At 43.6% G+C, this 15,912-nt stretch overlaps 1 protein-coding gene across 3 annotated transcripts in view; it reads right to left on the bottom strand.

Annotated features, from left to right (window-relative positions):
• Window positions 1–1,147: 1,147 nt before the first annotated feature.
• The window catches only part of LVRN (laeverin), a 64,843-nt gene continuing 50,078 nt past the window's right edge, over window positions 1,148–15,912 (bottom strand). The window contains exons 15-21 of one of the 3 annotated variants that reach the window (XR_007127624.1): window positions 14,817–14,911; window positions 12,690–12,797; window positions 11,443–11,610; window positions 10,894–11,031; window positions 6,589–6,628; window positions 5,775–5,850; window positions 2,725–2,752 (exon numbers count right to left, since the gene is read on the bottom strand). Coding sequence is in view for 2 of the 3 variants with exons in the window: in XM_047731041.1 (XP_047586997.1) it covers window positions 2,612–2,752; window positions 5,775–5,850; window positions 10,894–11,031; window positions 11,443–11,610; window positions 12,690–12,797; window positions 14,817–14,911 (726 nt within the window). In the remaining variant the exon portion in view is untranslated. The other 2 variants (XM_047731041.1, XM_047731042.1) reach the window with 2 other exon arrangements.

Genomic DNA, 15,912 nt, shown 5'->3' on the forward strand with positions numbered 1-15,912 from the left:
CATGGTCTCCAATGCTGATTCTGGATTCTCTGTGTGTGGGGGAGACAGTTCTATTTACTGCAAGTCCCACATAAGGCTTTGCTTTGGACTATTTCTGCTAGAGTTTGGATGGAGACAAGATGCCATTTATTGAGGTAAAGAGGAAAATAATCAAGAAGATTTCCTCTTAAATCTCATCTCATTTTCCTTCTTCCTTCATTCCCCAGAATAAAATTGCTGCACAGCTTTGACCCTAGAGCTCTGCCTTACCCATGATCTCTCGAGTCTTCAAGACTTGTTCTCTCACTTAGAGTCAATGATGGGAAGTCACCAAATGGGTCTGAGCAGGAAAAAGGCAGAAGATTGTGAGCAAACGTTTCATTTCTAATTACTAAATGGAAAAAAGGCATGACCATGTTGTCCATCTTAACATTTTTCTAGGGCGAGTGGTTTAAAGCAGACAGTGGATGCATCAGAGAAATTGTTTTATAGTTGGGGTGCTAAATGATAGGCTGGTTCATCAGTTAAGAAATTATTTACACCATTTACACAAATTTGCCTCAGTTTCGCTCCCTGACTTACTGCGATCACCGTCATTAATCAATAATTACTCCATTTTATACTAAATCTAAGAATGATGTAATAAAACGTAATGCCTATTGGGAATAGCCTGCTTCTTCCACATGAGAAAAAATGTTCATTATGCAAAGTTCTGTTCCCTATTTAGAGGAAGGACTACTAACCAAATATTTGGGCACTCGAGAAACACTTTCAGGGCTGTTAAAATACCACAGAAGCTACTATGTAACCATATTTTGATTTTCAACAGATGGCCTGGAGCTACAAGCCTAGATGCTTCTCTGGTGGGATCAGTGTTGGCGTCACCCACATGGGGTGACCACGGTCAGAGCCACTCAGGGCACAGCAGGGTGGCAAGACTGAGGAAGGGGGACGCAGACAGCCATGCAGGAGGCAGGCAGGGGTTATTGGAGAGGGAGAAGGAAGCCCAAGGGAAACAAGGAGGGAGAGGAAGAAGGTGAAGAGAAAAGCAAGAGAGAAGGCATGTGGCATGGTTACTGTAAATTGAGATTGTGACCGAAGGAATGATAGGAAACAAAGAACAAATGTTCTAGAAAACACCGGAAGATACCTCGTACACGAACAGTTCGAAGACATGGTGATATTTTATTGCCTAAGTTTTACATTTCTAAATTTAGAGAAAAAGCTCTCTGACCTATGACCCATGGTCAAACTCTGAGGGACTGGGGCTTTGGTTGGTTTTCGGGGCCACATCCCAGACCTCCCACTCACTCAGGGAGCATCTTCTTGTGAAGGTGATACAATAGGCAACTCTGGATTTTTTGCATTTTCATTTGTGGCTGCATCAACTTACACAAGGGGGAGGAGAACCCGAGATCACAGGGACTTGAGCTTATAAACGTATTTAAAGGTTTTTTAAACCGACATGGTGTTTTATCTTTATATCCCTCTGAGGTAGATCGGAGATCTGTAGTTTTTTACCCCCATTCTACAAAAGCAGAATCCAAATGAAAACAGAATTACATCAAACACACACAAAGTCTAGAGTGGGACGATTTGCCTCGGCCATCCTGATTTAGTCCGGGGTAAGAGAACTCAGCCAATTCCTGATGTGGTAACCGATGAACATGTTTAAAGTTGTCCCCAGCACAAGCAGGTTCAACTTGGCCAAATGAAACCATGTTTCCAACTTCGTCCCCTGAGTGCAGAGCTGAAGAGTGTGGTCTGGTTAGCCTTTTTGTTCTCTTTCTCTTTATTTGACTACCTCCCTTTATGCTGAAGTTCAGTCCCTCATGGCTACCGTCTGTCGACATCCTTATGTTTGCTCCTAAACTTGGGCTGAGTGAGTGTCCGGCCCACAGGAAGGGATGCGGTCTCTGGCTTCAGGAAGGTTCCTTCTTGTCCTTCCGGCCTCTATAACCCAAAGGGCACTTCATGGATCCTGCGATCCTGGTTCTTTTAGGGACACCCTAAACTTCAGTGGCCTGTAAGGTGTGGCACAATGTGATAGGCCCCGTGGGAAGAGAGAAATGGGCTGAAGACCCACCTCTGGTCCTTAAGGCATGTCATGTGGCTCCTATCAACGATCTGTTCCTTCTTCCTAAAATGTTTTTGCCTTGGCTTCTCTATGTCCTTGTGAGTATTATTTTTCTGGCTTCTCTTTCTTTGCCTTGTTGTGATATTGGCTCGTGACCCTTTTACATATTGAACTCTGTAAACCCCAGAGCTATGCAAGTCTGTGTTTCCCTCAGAGAAGAATGTGCTCCATTGGCCAAGCATCTAATACTCCGCTGGCTTTCCCAACAGAATAAGCAAGGCTTTCTAAGGTACATTTGTTTTCATGAGGCACCCTGAGTCAATTCTGTGGCTTCACAGCCCAGCGTGAAGTGAAATCTTCCCCTGGGTTGGCAGCATCCTTGGGAATCACGGAGTCTCAGGGCCAAACGTGACAGCCTGGGAAGAACAGGAAGGACTGGGAGGAGCGAACGTGACTGACATAGGAATAACAACACATGTGGGTTTGCAGACTCACGAAGCCCTGGGAGACCCAAGTGGGAGCGAAATCCATCCACGCAGGCTGGAAGGGCGCCCGTCACACGTTCCTCCGTAGCCATGCCGTCATCCTGGCACTGCGCATCTTGTTTTCCAGATTTTTGTTCTTTATTGTCTGTAATTTGGCGTGGACCGTGAGTCTCTGGTGCTCTTCCAACATGTTGCCGAAAAACTGCTGTAGCTGCAAACACCAAGGGATGGCGGGTCAGTGCAAACTCGTGTCTCGTTGAGACAGAATAAGGCAATGTTCCCGTGGAGGAGCGATGGGATTTTTGCAAATGGCGCGCGCAGGGCGGCCAGGGTGGGAAGGAAGTTGCGGTCCCCGGACTGTGGGTTCCTGGGGGAGGCCCTGCCTGAGAACAGGGAATGAAGACCACGCCTACCCTGAAGAATCAGGGGTAGACCAGAAGCCCCATGAAGAGGGAGCTTCATCTCTTTGCTCCCCGGAGCCCAGAGCAGGTGCTCGGTAGCGACCCACCGAATGCATCCTGGATGTTATCTCCAACGAAATCCTGCAGCTTCCAAATCTCAAAACTGGCACCTGACATCCATGCCTTCACAAGTGTTATCGTTTATTTAGGAGAACTTAGAGACTGGGCTTGTCCACTGGCCAGATGCCATCACTGACTCAGCTCTAGCATTTAGTTACAGGAACATCTGCCAGACCCCAGTGAACTAATAAGTCATATTGCACGAAGTCTACTTCTGTGTCACTGGATTCAAACTTATTTTTCTTCCAATTTTTATTCAAATTCTCATTCGTTAACACATCGTGTAATAGTGATTTTGGGGGTAGAATTTAGTGATTCATCACTTATATGTAACACCTTGGGCTCATCACAAGTGCCATCCTTAATGCCCATCCCCCACCTAGCCCATCCCCCACCCACCCACCTCCCTCCATCAACCCTGTTTGTTGTCTATTGTTAACAGTCTCTTATGGCTTACTTCCCTCTCTCCTCTTTTTCTTTCCTCTTGTCATAAGTTCATCTGTTTTCTTTCTTAAATTACACATATGCATGAAATCATATGGTACTTGTCTTTCTTTCTCTGCCTGACTTCTTTTGCTTAGCTGTATACTCTCTAGCTCCAACCATACTGTTGCAAAAGGCAAGATTTCACTCTTTTTGATGGCTGAGTAATATTCCACTGTGTATCTATAAAGACCACATCTTCTTTATCCATTCATCAGTCCATGGGCATCTAGGCTCTTTCCATAGTTTGGCTTTTGTTGATAATGCTGCTATAAACAGCAGGGGGCATGTACCCCTTAGAATCTCTATTTTGTATCCTATGGGCAAACATCTAGTAGCATAATCGGTGGATTACAGGGTAGTGCTATATTTAACTTTTTGAGGAAATTCCATACTGTGTTCCTGCATTGGAACTTAGAACATATGAGATGACAGTGTATCTACACCAGCACACACATGTCACTTAAACCCTAATGTACTTGAAATTGAGGAGTAATAGGGCCACTCAGCCTAATTACCACATAAAAGAAAAGTAAGTTTTTCTTTTCTTTTTCTTTTTTTTTTTTTTGACATTTTCTTTTTTTATTTGAGAGAGAGTGAGATCATGAGCAGGGGGAAAGGGTGGGGAGAGAAACAGACTCCCCAGGTGAACAGGGAGCCCGATGTGGAACTCGATCCCAGGACCCTGGGATCATGACTGAGCCGCGGGCAGCCACTCGTGTGCCCAAAAAGTAAATTTTGAGCAAAAAGTAGTCGAAGGGACCAGGAACAATCTCCTGCCCTCTCCCACAGCTGCCCACAGCCTGGGACCACCTGTAATGTCGGGGAGGGGAGTAGGTGTTTGTGGGATTGTCGGTGTGGCTTCATGCATGCTGGGAACATGAGGCCAGATTCTCTCTGGGTAGAGTATGAAGACCAGAACAAGAGATGTGGAGAGTGTATAGACACTGCACTGTTCTAGAAGGAGAAGGCAGGCATGCAACTTCTCATTTCCATTTTACTCATTATTTTCAAGATGATCCCATCAACAGACAGATGATAGCGGGACTATAATCTATAAGTGATCAACAAGCTTTGACAAGAATATTCATAGCAGCTAATTTACTTGTTTTCAAAATGGCAAAATTTCACCATGGCTCAATGTACATTTGCATTTTTTTTTTTTTTAAAGAAACTATCAGTGACTCTAGAGTTTTGGAACTCTGAGGACTGCTAAATTTATACGCACTTTGTTCATTCATGAAACGACAACAACAAAAAAATTCCCTGGGTTCTATAGATACAAAGGTGAACTGAGGCCCTTTAGAAGATGTTGGCACAAATTCAGCCTTCCTTCTGGAGCCTTCCTTCTGGGGTGTCTGGCTGTGTCCTACCCTCTCCTTTCTAGGGAGTCCCTGATAATCCCTGAGGCAGCTCAGCCTCAGGCAGGCCAAAACCCACACAAACAGAATTCCTTCAGGAATTCGTGATTCTTCCTCTCTCATAACAACAACTGCATACTCCTGGGTGGCTCAGTCAGTTAAGTGTCTGCCTTTGGCTCAGGCTGTGATCCCGGAGTCCTGGGACTGAGTTTCACATCAGGCTCCTTGCCCAGCTCCCGGGGAGCCTGCTTCTCCCTCTGCCTGCAGGGTCTTAAAGGATAACTAGGAATTATCCAGCCAAAGACAGGCACAGCGAAGTCACCCAAAGCAGAAGGTAGAATATTTCCAAAACCCAGAAAATATGAAACAACGTGATAATTTAAGAAAATCTAGAGGCAAAGTGTTGGGGAGCGTCTGACACTCTCATTCTCCTATACTTGGTGGTGAGGTGGGCAAAAAATGAAGTCAGAGAGGCAGGCAGGGGCCAGGTTATTATGAAGAGTAAAAATGTCTTCTCAACACTGTGATGAATTCTGGAAGCTTCCACAGCGGGGCAAGGACTGGCGGCTATATGAGGGCTGGGGTGCAGGGAGGAGTTGCCCTGGGCAGATAGTCCTCACCAGAGTTCACTGCAAATCCAGGGAGGTGAGGAAGGATGGGATCCAACCCTCTAGGAGCAAGAATGGTCTCTATTTCAGGAGCAAGATGGTATTAAAAACCATTTCCTGCACACAGTGAAAATCACCCAATGGGAGCAGGGAGTATCATCATTCAAATAAGCCTGCTGCTTTCAGTTTTAGCAACTCCCAATTACACAAACAATGGCTTCTAAATTATCATTATAATTCAAAATACCTACAGTACTCACCTCTGTAATCTGCAAGTCTGTACTGATGGTTCTCCCTATTATATTCATGAGAGTAACAAGTGATTGTATTCCATACCTGCAAAGCAACAAGATGCTAGTCAGAGGTGGAAAATGATTTGCAAGATAAAGCTGTGTTTTATCGGGCGGGTAATATGCTAAGTGCACAGCCCCTGTTGATTCCTACCTCCCAAATCAAAGCAAAAATACATATGAACTCGTTTAGCTTCATCATTTAATAAGATATCTATTATACAGAAGATTTTATCAGCACTAAGTAAATAAAATACAGGTAAATACCGATTTCTGTCCATAGAGTTCTGAAAGCTTTCTTTAAATATGAAAAGCTCCTCTTCAAAACTGCAACTGTTCTTATCTTTTTAAATGAGGTGGTTCAAACAGAGGTCACGTACTTCAAATTAAGACAACTTACAAGGGGTAAGTAAATATGGAAATTACGCCCCTTAAAAAATAGTAATTAATATGGGATCAGTTTCAGAAACTCTGGCTAACCTACCCTGAGAACTTATGTAAAATTTTGTATTTGTATATGCTTTTTTGAAGAATGGATCTATGTCCTTGAAGATTCTCAACATGTTGGTGGTCATGGAAGGGCTAAATACTCCAGCTCTACTTTCCCTCAAACATGCACCGTGATTGAAACTTCCCCTCTAGTTTCATGCCCTTGAATGTCCAACAAGGATCATGCAGGAAAAAACAAAACAAAACAAAACAACAGAACAAAACAAAACAAAACAAAACAACAACAACGAGAAAACATAAGAAATATTGTTGCGGAAAAACAACAGATACATACCCGCCCGAAGCCTTGCTGTGGTTAAAAAGGTAAATAAAGACTTTGGGATGCATTAAAGAAGAAAGAAAATTAAAATAGGGTTAATGTTTTGGACTGAACAAGAAAGGGTTGCCATTCTGTTCTACTGATAATAGACAGTTAATACACACGATTGACTGACTTCAAAAACGTACACTTGAAATTAAAAATTGCAACAGTTGATGTTGGCATAACACCTAAAGGTAAGAGAAAACGGTGTTTTTGGTCTTTTTTAAGTTCTCCATGGTAACTTAAGCTGTGTCTCCTTGAGCAAAGGGAAGGATGAGACAGTCTCCATATAAACACTGCTGTTTCCATAGGCAGAGAGGACATACTTCTTAGCTCTCCATTTTTATTGGCCACGTATTAAAAGCCTGTGGAATGACTCAGGAAATCTGGCAAAATTTGGAAAGGAAGGAAGGAAGGAGGGAGGGAGGGAAGGAAGAAAAGGAAAGGAAAGGAAAGGGGAAAGGGAAAAGGAAAGAAAGGAAAGAAAACTACTTAGGGCCCTAAATGTGTGATTTGCTACCAGACGGAGGAGGAAGACTACCCAGAGAGGCAGGGCTGGGTTTGAAATGACCTTGGGCAATTTGCAAATGAGGGACTAAGATATAGTGAGAAGAATCGTTCTGGAGAGGAAAGGGGATGCTGTGTGTTGAAGCACCTATCAGGGTCCCTGGCACACTTCATCTCTTCCTGTTCTTGCAAATTGCAAGAAGAGGTATTTAAGATTTTATTTATTCATTTGAGAGAGAGAGAGCGAGTGAGAGAGAGAGCGAGAGAGAGAGAGAGAAAGCACAGGCGGGGGGTGGGGGAGAGGCAAAGGAAGAAACAGGCTCCCCACTGAACAGAGAGCCCAATGCAGGGCTCAATCCCAGGACCCTAGGATCATGACGTGAACAGAAGGCTTAACCAATGGAGCCACCCAGGCGCCCCAAGAAGAAGTATTTTTGACACAGAGAAGATTTGTCCCTCTTATTGAGAGAGCAATCTCTGAAATACTACTGCACAAAAATAGACACATTTCAAATAGTTTATCTGCCAGTGGTCAGATACACGCTAATCATACAAAGACCAGAGCCAACCTGTGTCAGTAGAGTTACTGTTTTAAAAATTTTGTAACATTCCATGCCAGTGTGGTTACAGGGATTTTGGGCCACTCTCCTCTAGCTCACCTTCTGTCTCTCTCCTCTCTCAAATTTCCCCTCCCTTGTGATTCCTTTTCCTGCCACGTTTTTTTTCCTGGGACAAGCGTAGCCACTGGGCAAGTACAGGGCCAAGGCATCCAGCCCGATCTAGGGACAGGTGGTGGGCACCGGCCCCCACCAGCCCCTTTGAGCTTGGGTGCACCTCTCCGTAATACCTAACTTCTCTCTGCTCGTGTTCCTATATCTCTGTTCAGCTATATGCTCCCCATTAGGAAACCCAACAGAGAGGAAGCAGGAATGTGTGCAAGTTTTCATGCTTAGGACTCTTGCCAGTATAACAGCATCTGAAGAAGAAATCAATGGTTTGGTGAAGAGGAAGGGGGTAAGATTCCTTTTGGGTCAGTTGAGTTTGAAAATGATCATACTTTATTCTACACTCAGGTAAAGCTGGGTTTTCCTGGAGACTGTGAAGACTACATGGTTTTAAGAAAACCAGAAGCATGGGACGCCCGGGTGGCTCAGCCAGTTGGGCATCTGCCTTCAGCTCAGGTCACGATCCCGGGGTCATGGGGTCGAATCCCATGTTGGGCTCCCTGCTCAGCAGAGAGCCTGCTTCTCCCTCTGCCTGCTGCTCCCCCTGCTTCTGCTCTCTTTCTCTGACGCATAAATAAATAAAATCTTTGGGGGAAAAAAAAGACGAAAGCACTTGACCAGATGATAGGACACAAACACCATTTCTACCGTCTATAGTAACAACTCATACAAGTCCAATGCTTCCTCTCTATCCACACATTTTTCCATGAGACCCATCTACAGCTATGAGGCCAGACACATCTTTCCCTCAACTACAAGATGTCTTTGAGCTCAATGAAGTTTCCCTCCCTGGGATCGGGACTCAAAAGGTCATCTTTGGCCCAACAAGGACCTTAAATACTCCAGAGCGACCAGTGCAATGCTCCAAACATGGGAGTGAGGGGCAGGACCAAACCGAAGTTGTTTGCCTCCATACAAGTATTCCCAACCACAGTTTCAGATCAGGCTTCCTGGGAAGAAGGCGGAGCCTAGGTGAGGCGAGCAGATGTTCTTGAACTGTTGAGGACCAGCATCTATGGCTCAAACAATTGACCAGCCCCGTCCCCTCTGTTCCAGAGCCCCAAGTTCCAGCCACCTCCTGTGACTGGTCCCAAGTCAGATACTCAGTCCTCCCCCACCCCCCAGCTCTGGCATTTCCTAGCACCCTCATGAATGCAGAAGCTCATTTTTTCCCACTGCTTGTTCAAATCCCACTCAAGTCCCAGTCTTCTCTTTGGGTCCCTACACCTTCTCCAGCTCCTCTCTTATCGAATTTATCAGATAGCGTACCTTCATCACTTTGTATCCCCGACGAGAGCTTAAACTACCTGGATCTTGGCATGTAAAGACGAGAACTTTTTATAGGTGAAAGAACCTTGGGATTGATCAAATACGCTACCTCTCAGCTTATACGAAGGGAAACCAAGGCCGATGTGTTAGCTAACAGGAAAACAACAAACAGTTGTTCTAGTTACGTTCCAGATGGGAGTACTAGAGAATTCGGTTTCTCATCTGCTTCTCTCCCAGGGCAACCGACCTCCTGGCAAAATGACCCTCCACTTACATGACACAGATGGTAAGTAGCAGGATTACAGCCCTGACGGGCAGGAAAAAGCGTATGGAAATCTCTATAGATTTCCTTCTGCAGGGCTTCTTGGGGTCTTTTCGATGCTAGCATATACTGTGAATTTGCAAAAAGTGGAAGTTAACACAGACCGCTCCCAAACTGATGGGGCTACTGTTTTTCTTGTTCCTAGAAAGCTTATCAGCGTGCTTTATGAATGGGGCTTGGTGGAACATACCAGAGCAACACGAATTTCATAGCTAACTTGCTAGTAGTAATCAGTCACATTTCAGGAAGTTCAGAATGCCTTTTTCACATAATTAATGTAAAATTTAATTTGTCAGAGCCATTTGTGTATTTATCCTTTATGTTATCTTTATTAATATATGAAGACTGATAACACGCTAGTCTTCACATCAAATATAACTGTTCAAATAAGTAATGATTTAAATGTTCTGATTTAAAAGCACTTTTTTTGGCATTGTAAAGGAGTTCAAGAAACATTATTTTATTTTGTTCTGTAAGAGAGCCCTATTCATATATATATATTTTTTTAGAGATGGGGTGGTACATGGTGGAAGAGAGAGAGGGAAGGGGAGGGAGAAAGAGAAAATCATAAGCAGGCTCCACCCCCAGCACGGAGCCCTACAAGGGGGTTGATCTTATGACCCTGAGACCATGATCTGAGCCAAAACCAAGAGTGGGAATGCTTAACCAATGGAGCCACCCAGGAACCACCCCCTGCATTCACATTCTTACACATTTATATTCTAAATATATGTTCTCTTCCAAAAAGATAAACTTATTTACAAAATATATCTCCCCAGTTTACAGGTGTTTGGACCTGATAACAGATCCTTTCTGTCTGCTAACTCTAGGATATGTAAGTACTTGTAGGACGTATTATTCTAGACTTTCCAGAATGTAGGATTAAGTCATGCTCTGGAAAGACCAGCCATCAAAGAAAGGCATGCCGTCGGATTTTTACATGTTCATGTATATTTCACCCAATAGGGGCTATGAAGCAAGCAGATTTAATCTTAAAAGGTGAGAGATATGGCCACTTCAAGAATATGGAACCCAGATATGTGAAAGGTATCTGACAGGTAAGACATGAGCAACAGCCAGGCGGACATAGTCATGAACACTGCTATTTCTCAAAACACAGTGGTCTACCTCAGAAAATAAGTGAGTGGTTGGTGTGCACTCATGCCAATTAAAAAATGACTTGCTCTACTCTATGTCTCTGATGACAAACTTCTTAATGGGCACAGTGGGGAAACTGAGGTAGGTATAATCCCAGGCAAACTCATTTTCATACAGAAAGCTGAAACTGAGGGTAAGTGACCTTCTCTTCCACAGATGAGATGAAATGCAAGAAGTAGCATCACTTCTCTGGTCAAGGCAAAGGACTTTTGTGAACTAGCCCGACCGACTAAGGCGGAGCGCCTAGCACAGAACCAATGACCTTTATGAAAGAGAGGTCTCGCATTTCCTTCTTACCTTTCACTCACAGCTTGCCAATTGTTGACTAGAAAGTCCTTTGCAATATACCGGCCCACTTCCGACGCCGCCACCACTTCAATGACATTTGTCTCATTAAAAGCAAAAGGCGATGCAGTAATGGCATACTCCATGTACCTGCAAGGAAGCATTTGCAGAAAATAAATGTGCAGGGATGCCTGGGTGGCTCAGTTGGTTAAGTGTCTGCCTCGGGCTCAGGTCATGATCCCAGGGTCCTGGGATCTAGTCCCACATTGGGCTCCTTGCTCCACAGGGAGCCTGCTTCTCCCTCTGCCTCTGCCTGACTGTACTCTCTCTTTCTTTCTGACAAATAAATAAATAAATGAATAAAATCTTTTAAAAAAGAAAATAAATGTGCAAACACTATCCAATAGAAAGAGTGAATTTCCACAGGTGGACCTAAAATTCTATATGGTGCTAACTCAGTAAGGCACAAACAGGTATTATCTGAGTTCCTGTTTTTCTCCTTTTGGTTCACTAATTGCATTCCTCTACCAGGAACTTCCAAGACCAGTTGACCGTAATCACCTATTGAGTATCCTTGGGTCTTTACTGCAGCTCATTGCATAAGCGAGTTGAATCCTTTCCTCTTCCTTTGTTTTATTAGCGTACATATTCAACAGGAAGTCCCATTCTTCCTCGCTTCCCAAGGCAATGCCATAACATAAAATGACACTTTTAATCGGAGAAGGTATTCTGTAAGGTAGAACATGCAATGATATTTCTCATAGTCATTACGTAATGTATTTACTTAGGGTGTTCTACTTTTAGAAGGATATATCCAGAAAAAAATGTTGAGATTTCAGGTACGAAGATCAAAAGTAGGGCTCGAGAAAGTCAACTGCGAAAACCGTCACGAGCATTAATATTGCGAGAAAAGAACATCAGATTCGTTTAGAAGCTAAGGAGTTCTAAGAAAGAAGGAAATTATCATAGTTCAATCAATGTACACTGATAATTCAGCTTGGGTGCATATCTTTTTTTTTTTTTTGAAGTAATTTCCATACCCAACATAGGGCTCAAACTCACAACCTTGAGATCAAGAGTCAGATACTCTACCGAGGGAGCCAGCCTGGAATGCGTCATCTCAGGTGTTACGATCACATTTCCTAAGAGTCCACCTGAGGTAATGCACTAAAGGTAATGGAGTAAAACCAGAAAGACAGTCTTTGTGTTAGCTCTCCATGGGAATACAAACTCATAGAGAATGCACTCCTTAGACACACTTACATATACGTCACAGTAGTAAACCATCAAAGAACAACCAAAATAGTACTCCAGACCCAGGCAGCTGCTTCTTAGGAGATGTACTGACGACGAGCAGCCCAGGGTACAACTCACTGTGTAAATTCGAATCTACTGTCATGTGCAGACCTACCGTAGGCAATGCCAAAAAAGGGGGTGGGGCGGGGCTATTTGAAAACAAATAGGAAACAGACTACCCAAGAGAAAATAAAACCATCACTCCCAGAAAGAGAACATCAAAAAGGTAGAGAAATTATTGCTGTTGAAATAGGACAGAACCGGGACGCCTGGGTGGCTCAGTGGGTTAAGCCTCTGCCTTTGGCTCAGGTCATGATCTCAGGGTCCTGGGATTGAGTCCTGCATTGGGCTCTCTGCTCAACAGGGAGCCTGCTTCCCCCTCTCTCTCTGCCTGCCTCTCTGCCTACTTGTGATCTCTCTCTCTGTCAAATAAAAAAAATAAAATCTTAAAAAAAGAAAGAAAGAAAGAAAGAAATAGGACAGAACCAAGGGCAATCCAACGTGCGTCTTACTCATTCTCTGGCTGGTTCGCCCAATTTTTGAAGAGTTCTCTTGACAGCTGAAGACAGTCTTCAAGGCCCAACCAGCAGGCCGTTTCAAAAAGTTTTTCCAGGGCTACTCTTAAAGGAAAGCACAAAGAAAAACATTTTGTTTTGCTACGTTTACCACACTTATTTTTTTTTTTCCCTTTCTCCAACTGCGTGTGTTTCGTGAGAGGATGGGTTTATTTTAAAATCTCCTTCCAATAAGGAAAAAAAAAAACAGCTTTTGTGGATGGCAGACTTATTTAAGGCTCAGAGAAATATTTGCTGAGAGGCTCCTCAGGCACCAAATAAACTCCAAAGACTGGTATTTTTTTGAAAGTCGGAAATAAATTATCGCCATCCTCCATCTCCCTCCAACACACGCAGGAGTACACACAGTCCGCATCTGCTATCAATTTATTTTTCCTCCCTTTTTACAATAATTGCCTTATGAATAGAAAGAAAAAAGACTTGAGAGCATTTGATCTAATACCCTGAAAAATGAAGTTCTTTCTCTATACACGGAAAGGAGAGGGAAGGGTTTCTTTTCTTTCCACAACGCGCTTTCCCTCGCTAGAACTTTTGTTTCTTCCTCTGCTCTGTCTGGCGAGTTATGTTCGTGTCCAGATAAAGAATAGAGATTTCTGCTTTGTTTTGTTTTGTTTTGACAGCTGACCAATGGTATACATTTTCTTTCAGAACAAAATAAGTTCAAAAGGATACAGTGAAAAACAGTAATTAATCCAGAGAAGCGATGTCTGGAGGCATCGCTCTCCATACTCCTGAGTTTCTCCAACTTGGATTCAGAGGTAAAGGAACTCAAACTGGCCATAAGTTTCCAGAAAATGCAGAGCCAAATGGGGTTGCTCCACCCTCCATTTGCAACCTCGGCCCCGCCTGACCTTCCGATAAGGAGAAGTAAGGATGGCCAAGGGTGGAGGACCTCCGAAAGACAGTTCTGAGCATTTCTACACCCTCCCTCTCTCTCCCTCCCCACCCCAAGTTGGATGCAGCAAGACGGGGTTCTCTACAAGTACACAATTCTCCAAGGTTCCTTGGAAGACAAATGGCCCTGGGAAGCGACCAAAAGTATGTCACTTGAGTCTAGTTCAGGGGAGCCAAGGATATGGCTGGCTAACATCCGTGGTGCCTGAGTGAGCACACTTCTGCCTTCCTGTTCATGCACTCAACCCGACTGCCCACTGACTGTCCCACTAGTCCTCACTGTCTCCCATTTACATGTCTAGTCAACCCTGTGTCCTTCTAGTCACGTGCCCGAGCACGCAAATGTCTCCCTTCTCGGAAGGATACTCTTGAGAGAGAATAATCTCATTTTGTCTATTTTGTATTTCTTGCTCAGTCTGGTTGATTTCAGCCTGATTTTGATCAGAGCTGTAAACAGAATTCCTGTACCGTCGCAGATAACAAATTCCCTCCCTACACCTAGAAGTTCCCCTCCGGTACCTCCCACTCCCTACAAATCTTGGGTCACGGGAAGGTCAGGAGTACCGCAGCCCGATTTTTACCTTTCACCTCCTTCCCAGACTGCCAGGATAACATGCTTACTGCCCTCACCAAACCAATAACATGGAAATCATTTGCAATACTTACTCGTGCTCACACACAAGTGACTGAAATATTCCAGGCAACTCCTCTCATATTTGTATAAGGAATGATAGAATTTTTGTCATTAGTAACAAACAGAAGGGACTTTTTTTTCTGGTGGCCCTCCCATGCCTTCGGTTCATTGGCATAGGCTGGTTTTACTCAGTAAAACCCCCTCACCAATGGCAGGACACACTCAAAATCTCAACCAGAAGCCCAAGATTTCAGAGGACAGAGCTAGAGATTCCTGTGTGTCCATGTGTGGGCTCTACAGGTAAACTAAGATCCCAAACTTTTATCTCTGTGTAGGAAACTTGTAGCTCACCCATCCCAAAGCCACTTGTCTCAAGGAGCATGCAAAATCTCCCAGTTAAATCTTAACTATCGAGATCTTCCTAATATACATCTGGAAACCCACCTCTTAACATGAACAATTTTATTCAGTTATAAACTGAAATGAATATAAATGGAATATACATATTCAATAGAGAAAAATAAAAAAATACTTACAGGGCTAAATAGTCATCTTGTAACGCTGCCGCGTTTTCACGGATGGTGGTTGAATATACATTCCATATCGAGGTAAGTCTCTTCAACAGATACTTCTATAAACAATAAGGAAAATCTATGGTTAGCTTTGGCTCTCAACACTGAATTTGCTCTGTATTGCCCTCTATCTGAAAGGACAGGAATACAGGAGTGACAGGTGTCTCCTGAGAAGTTGTCTTTGTTACGAAACGTGTAACTGGTTGATTTTGTTGTAGCCTCTTTTCGTTCAGGTTCCTCATTGGCACAAGGGAATTGCCAAGAATACCAGTATTACCCTTTGGTGAGGACAAAACAATATCACATATGTAAGTACACTCCGTCGCAGGTAGGAACTCGATAAATCATGGTTCTTATTACCATTTCACATCACCTGGAACATTTTCAGGTGTGTTCAAAATAGAGAAAGAAACGATGAACGTTAAAACTGTTCAACATTCTACTTTAGCATTTCCATGCTTTGTATCTATACCTCCAAGAAAAATAAGGATGACTGATCTATGCTTCGGACAATTTTACGCCGTGAGTAGGAAATAAAGTTTCTTCGATTGAGCTCTCAGCTGGTGAACAGCAAGGTTATAAAAGTTATCCATTTAGAATACATCCCTAAGAACAAAGTAGATATTATTCATTGACATTCCTTAAAAACAAGTCCTAGGGCATCTGGGTGGCTCAGTTGGTTAAGCATCTGCCTTCGGCTCAAGTCATGATCTCAGGGTCCTGGGCTCCATGTTCAGCAAGGAGCTTGCTTCTCCTCCCTCTGCCACTCCCCTGCCCCACTTGTGTGCTCTCTCTCTCTCTCTCTCTCTCATGCTTGTTTTCTCTCTCTCAAATAAATAAAAAATTTTAAATAAAGACAAACAAAAGCAAATCCTATTTATTACTTCTTTATCCAGAAGCAGGAATCAGAGTTTATCAACAAGCCACCTCAATCCCACACTTAAGTGTCTTCTTTTCTGGGTCACCATCCCCACACTCAAGGACATTTGGACCAGCACTCTGGACAGCTGAGGAAAGAAGTCTGGACCTGTGAGGTATTTGTGATCTTGCCCTCCATCAG

This window comes from Lutra lutra, chromosome 5 (assembly GCF_902655055.1).
Source record: "Lutra lutra chromosome 5, mLutLut1.2, whole genome shotgun sequence".
Taxonomy (NCBI): Eukaryota; Metazoa; Chordata; class Mammalia; order Carnivora; family Mustelidae; genus Lutra; species Lutra lutra.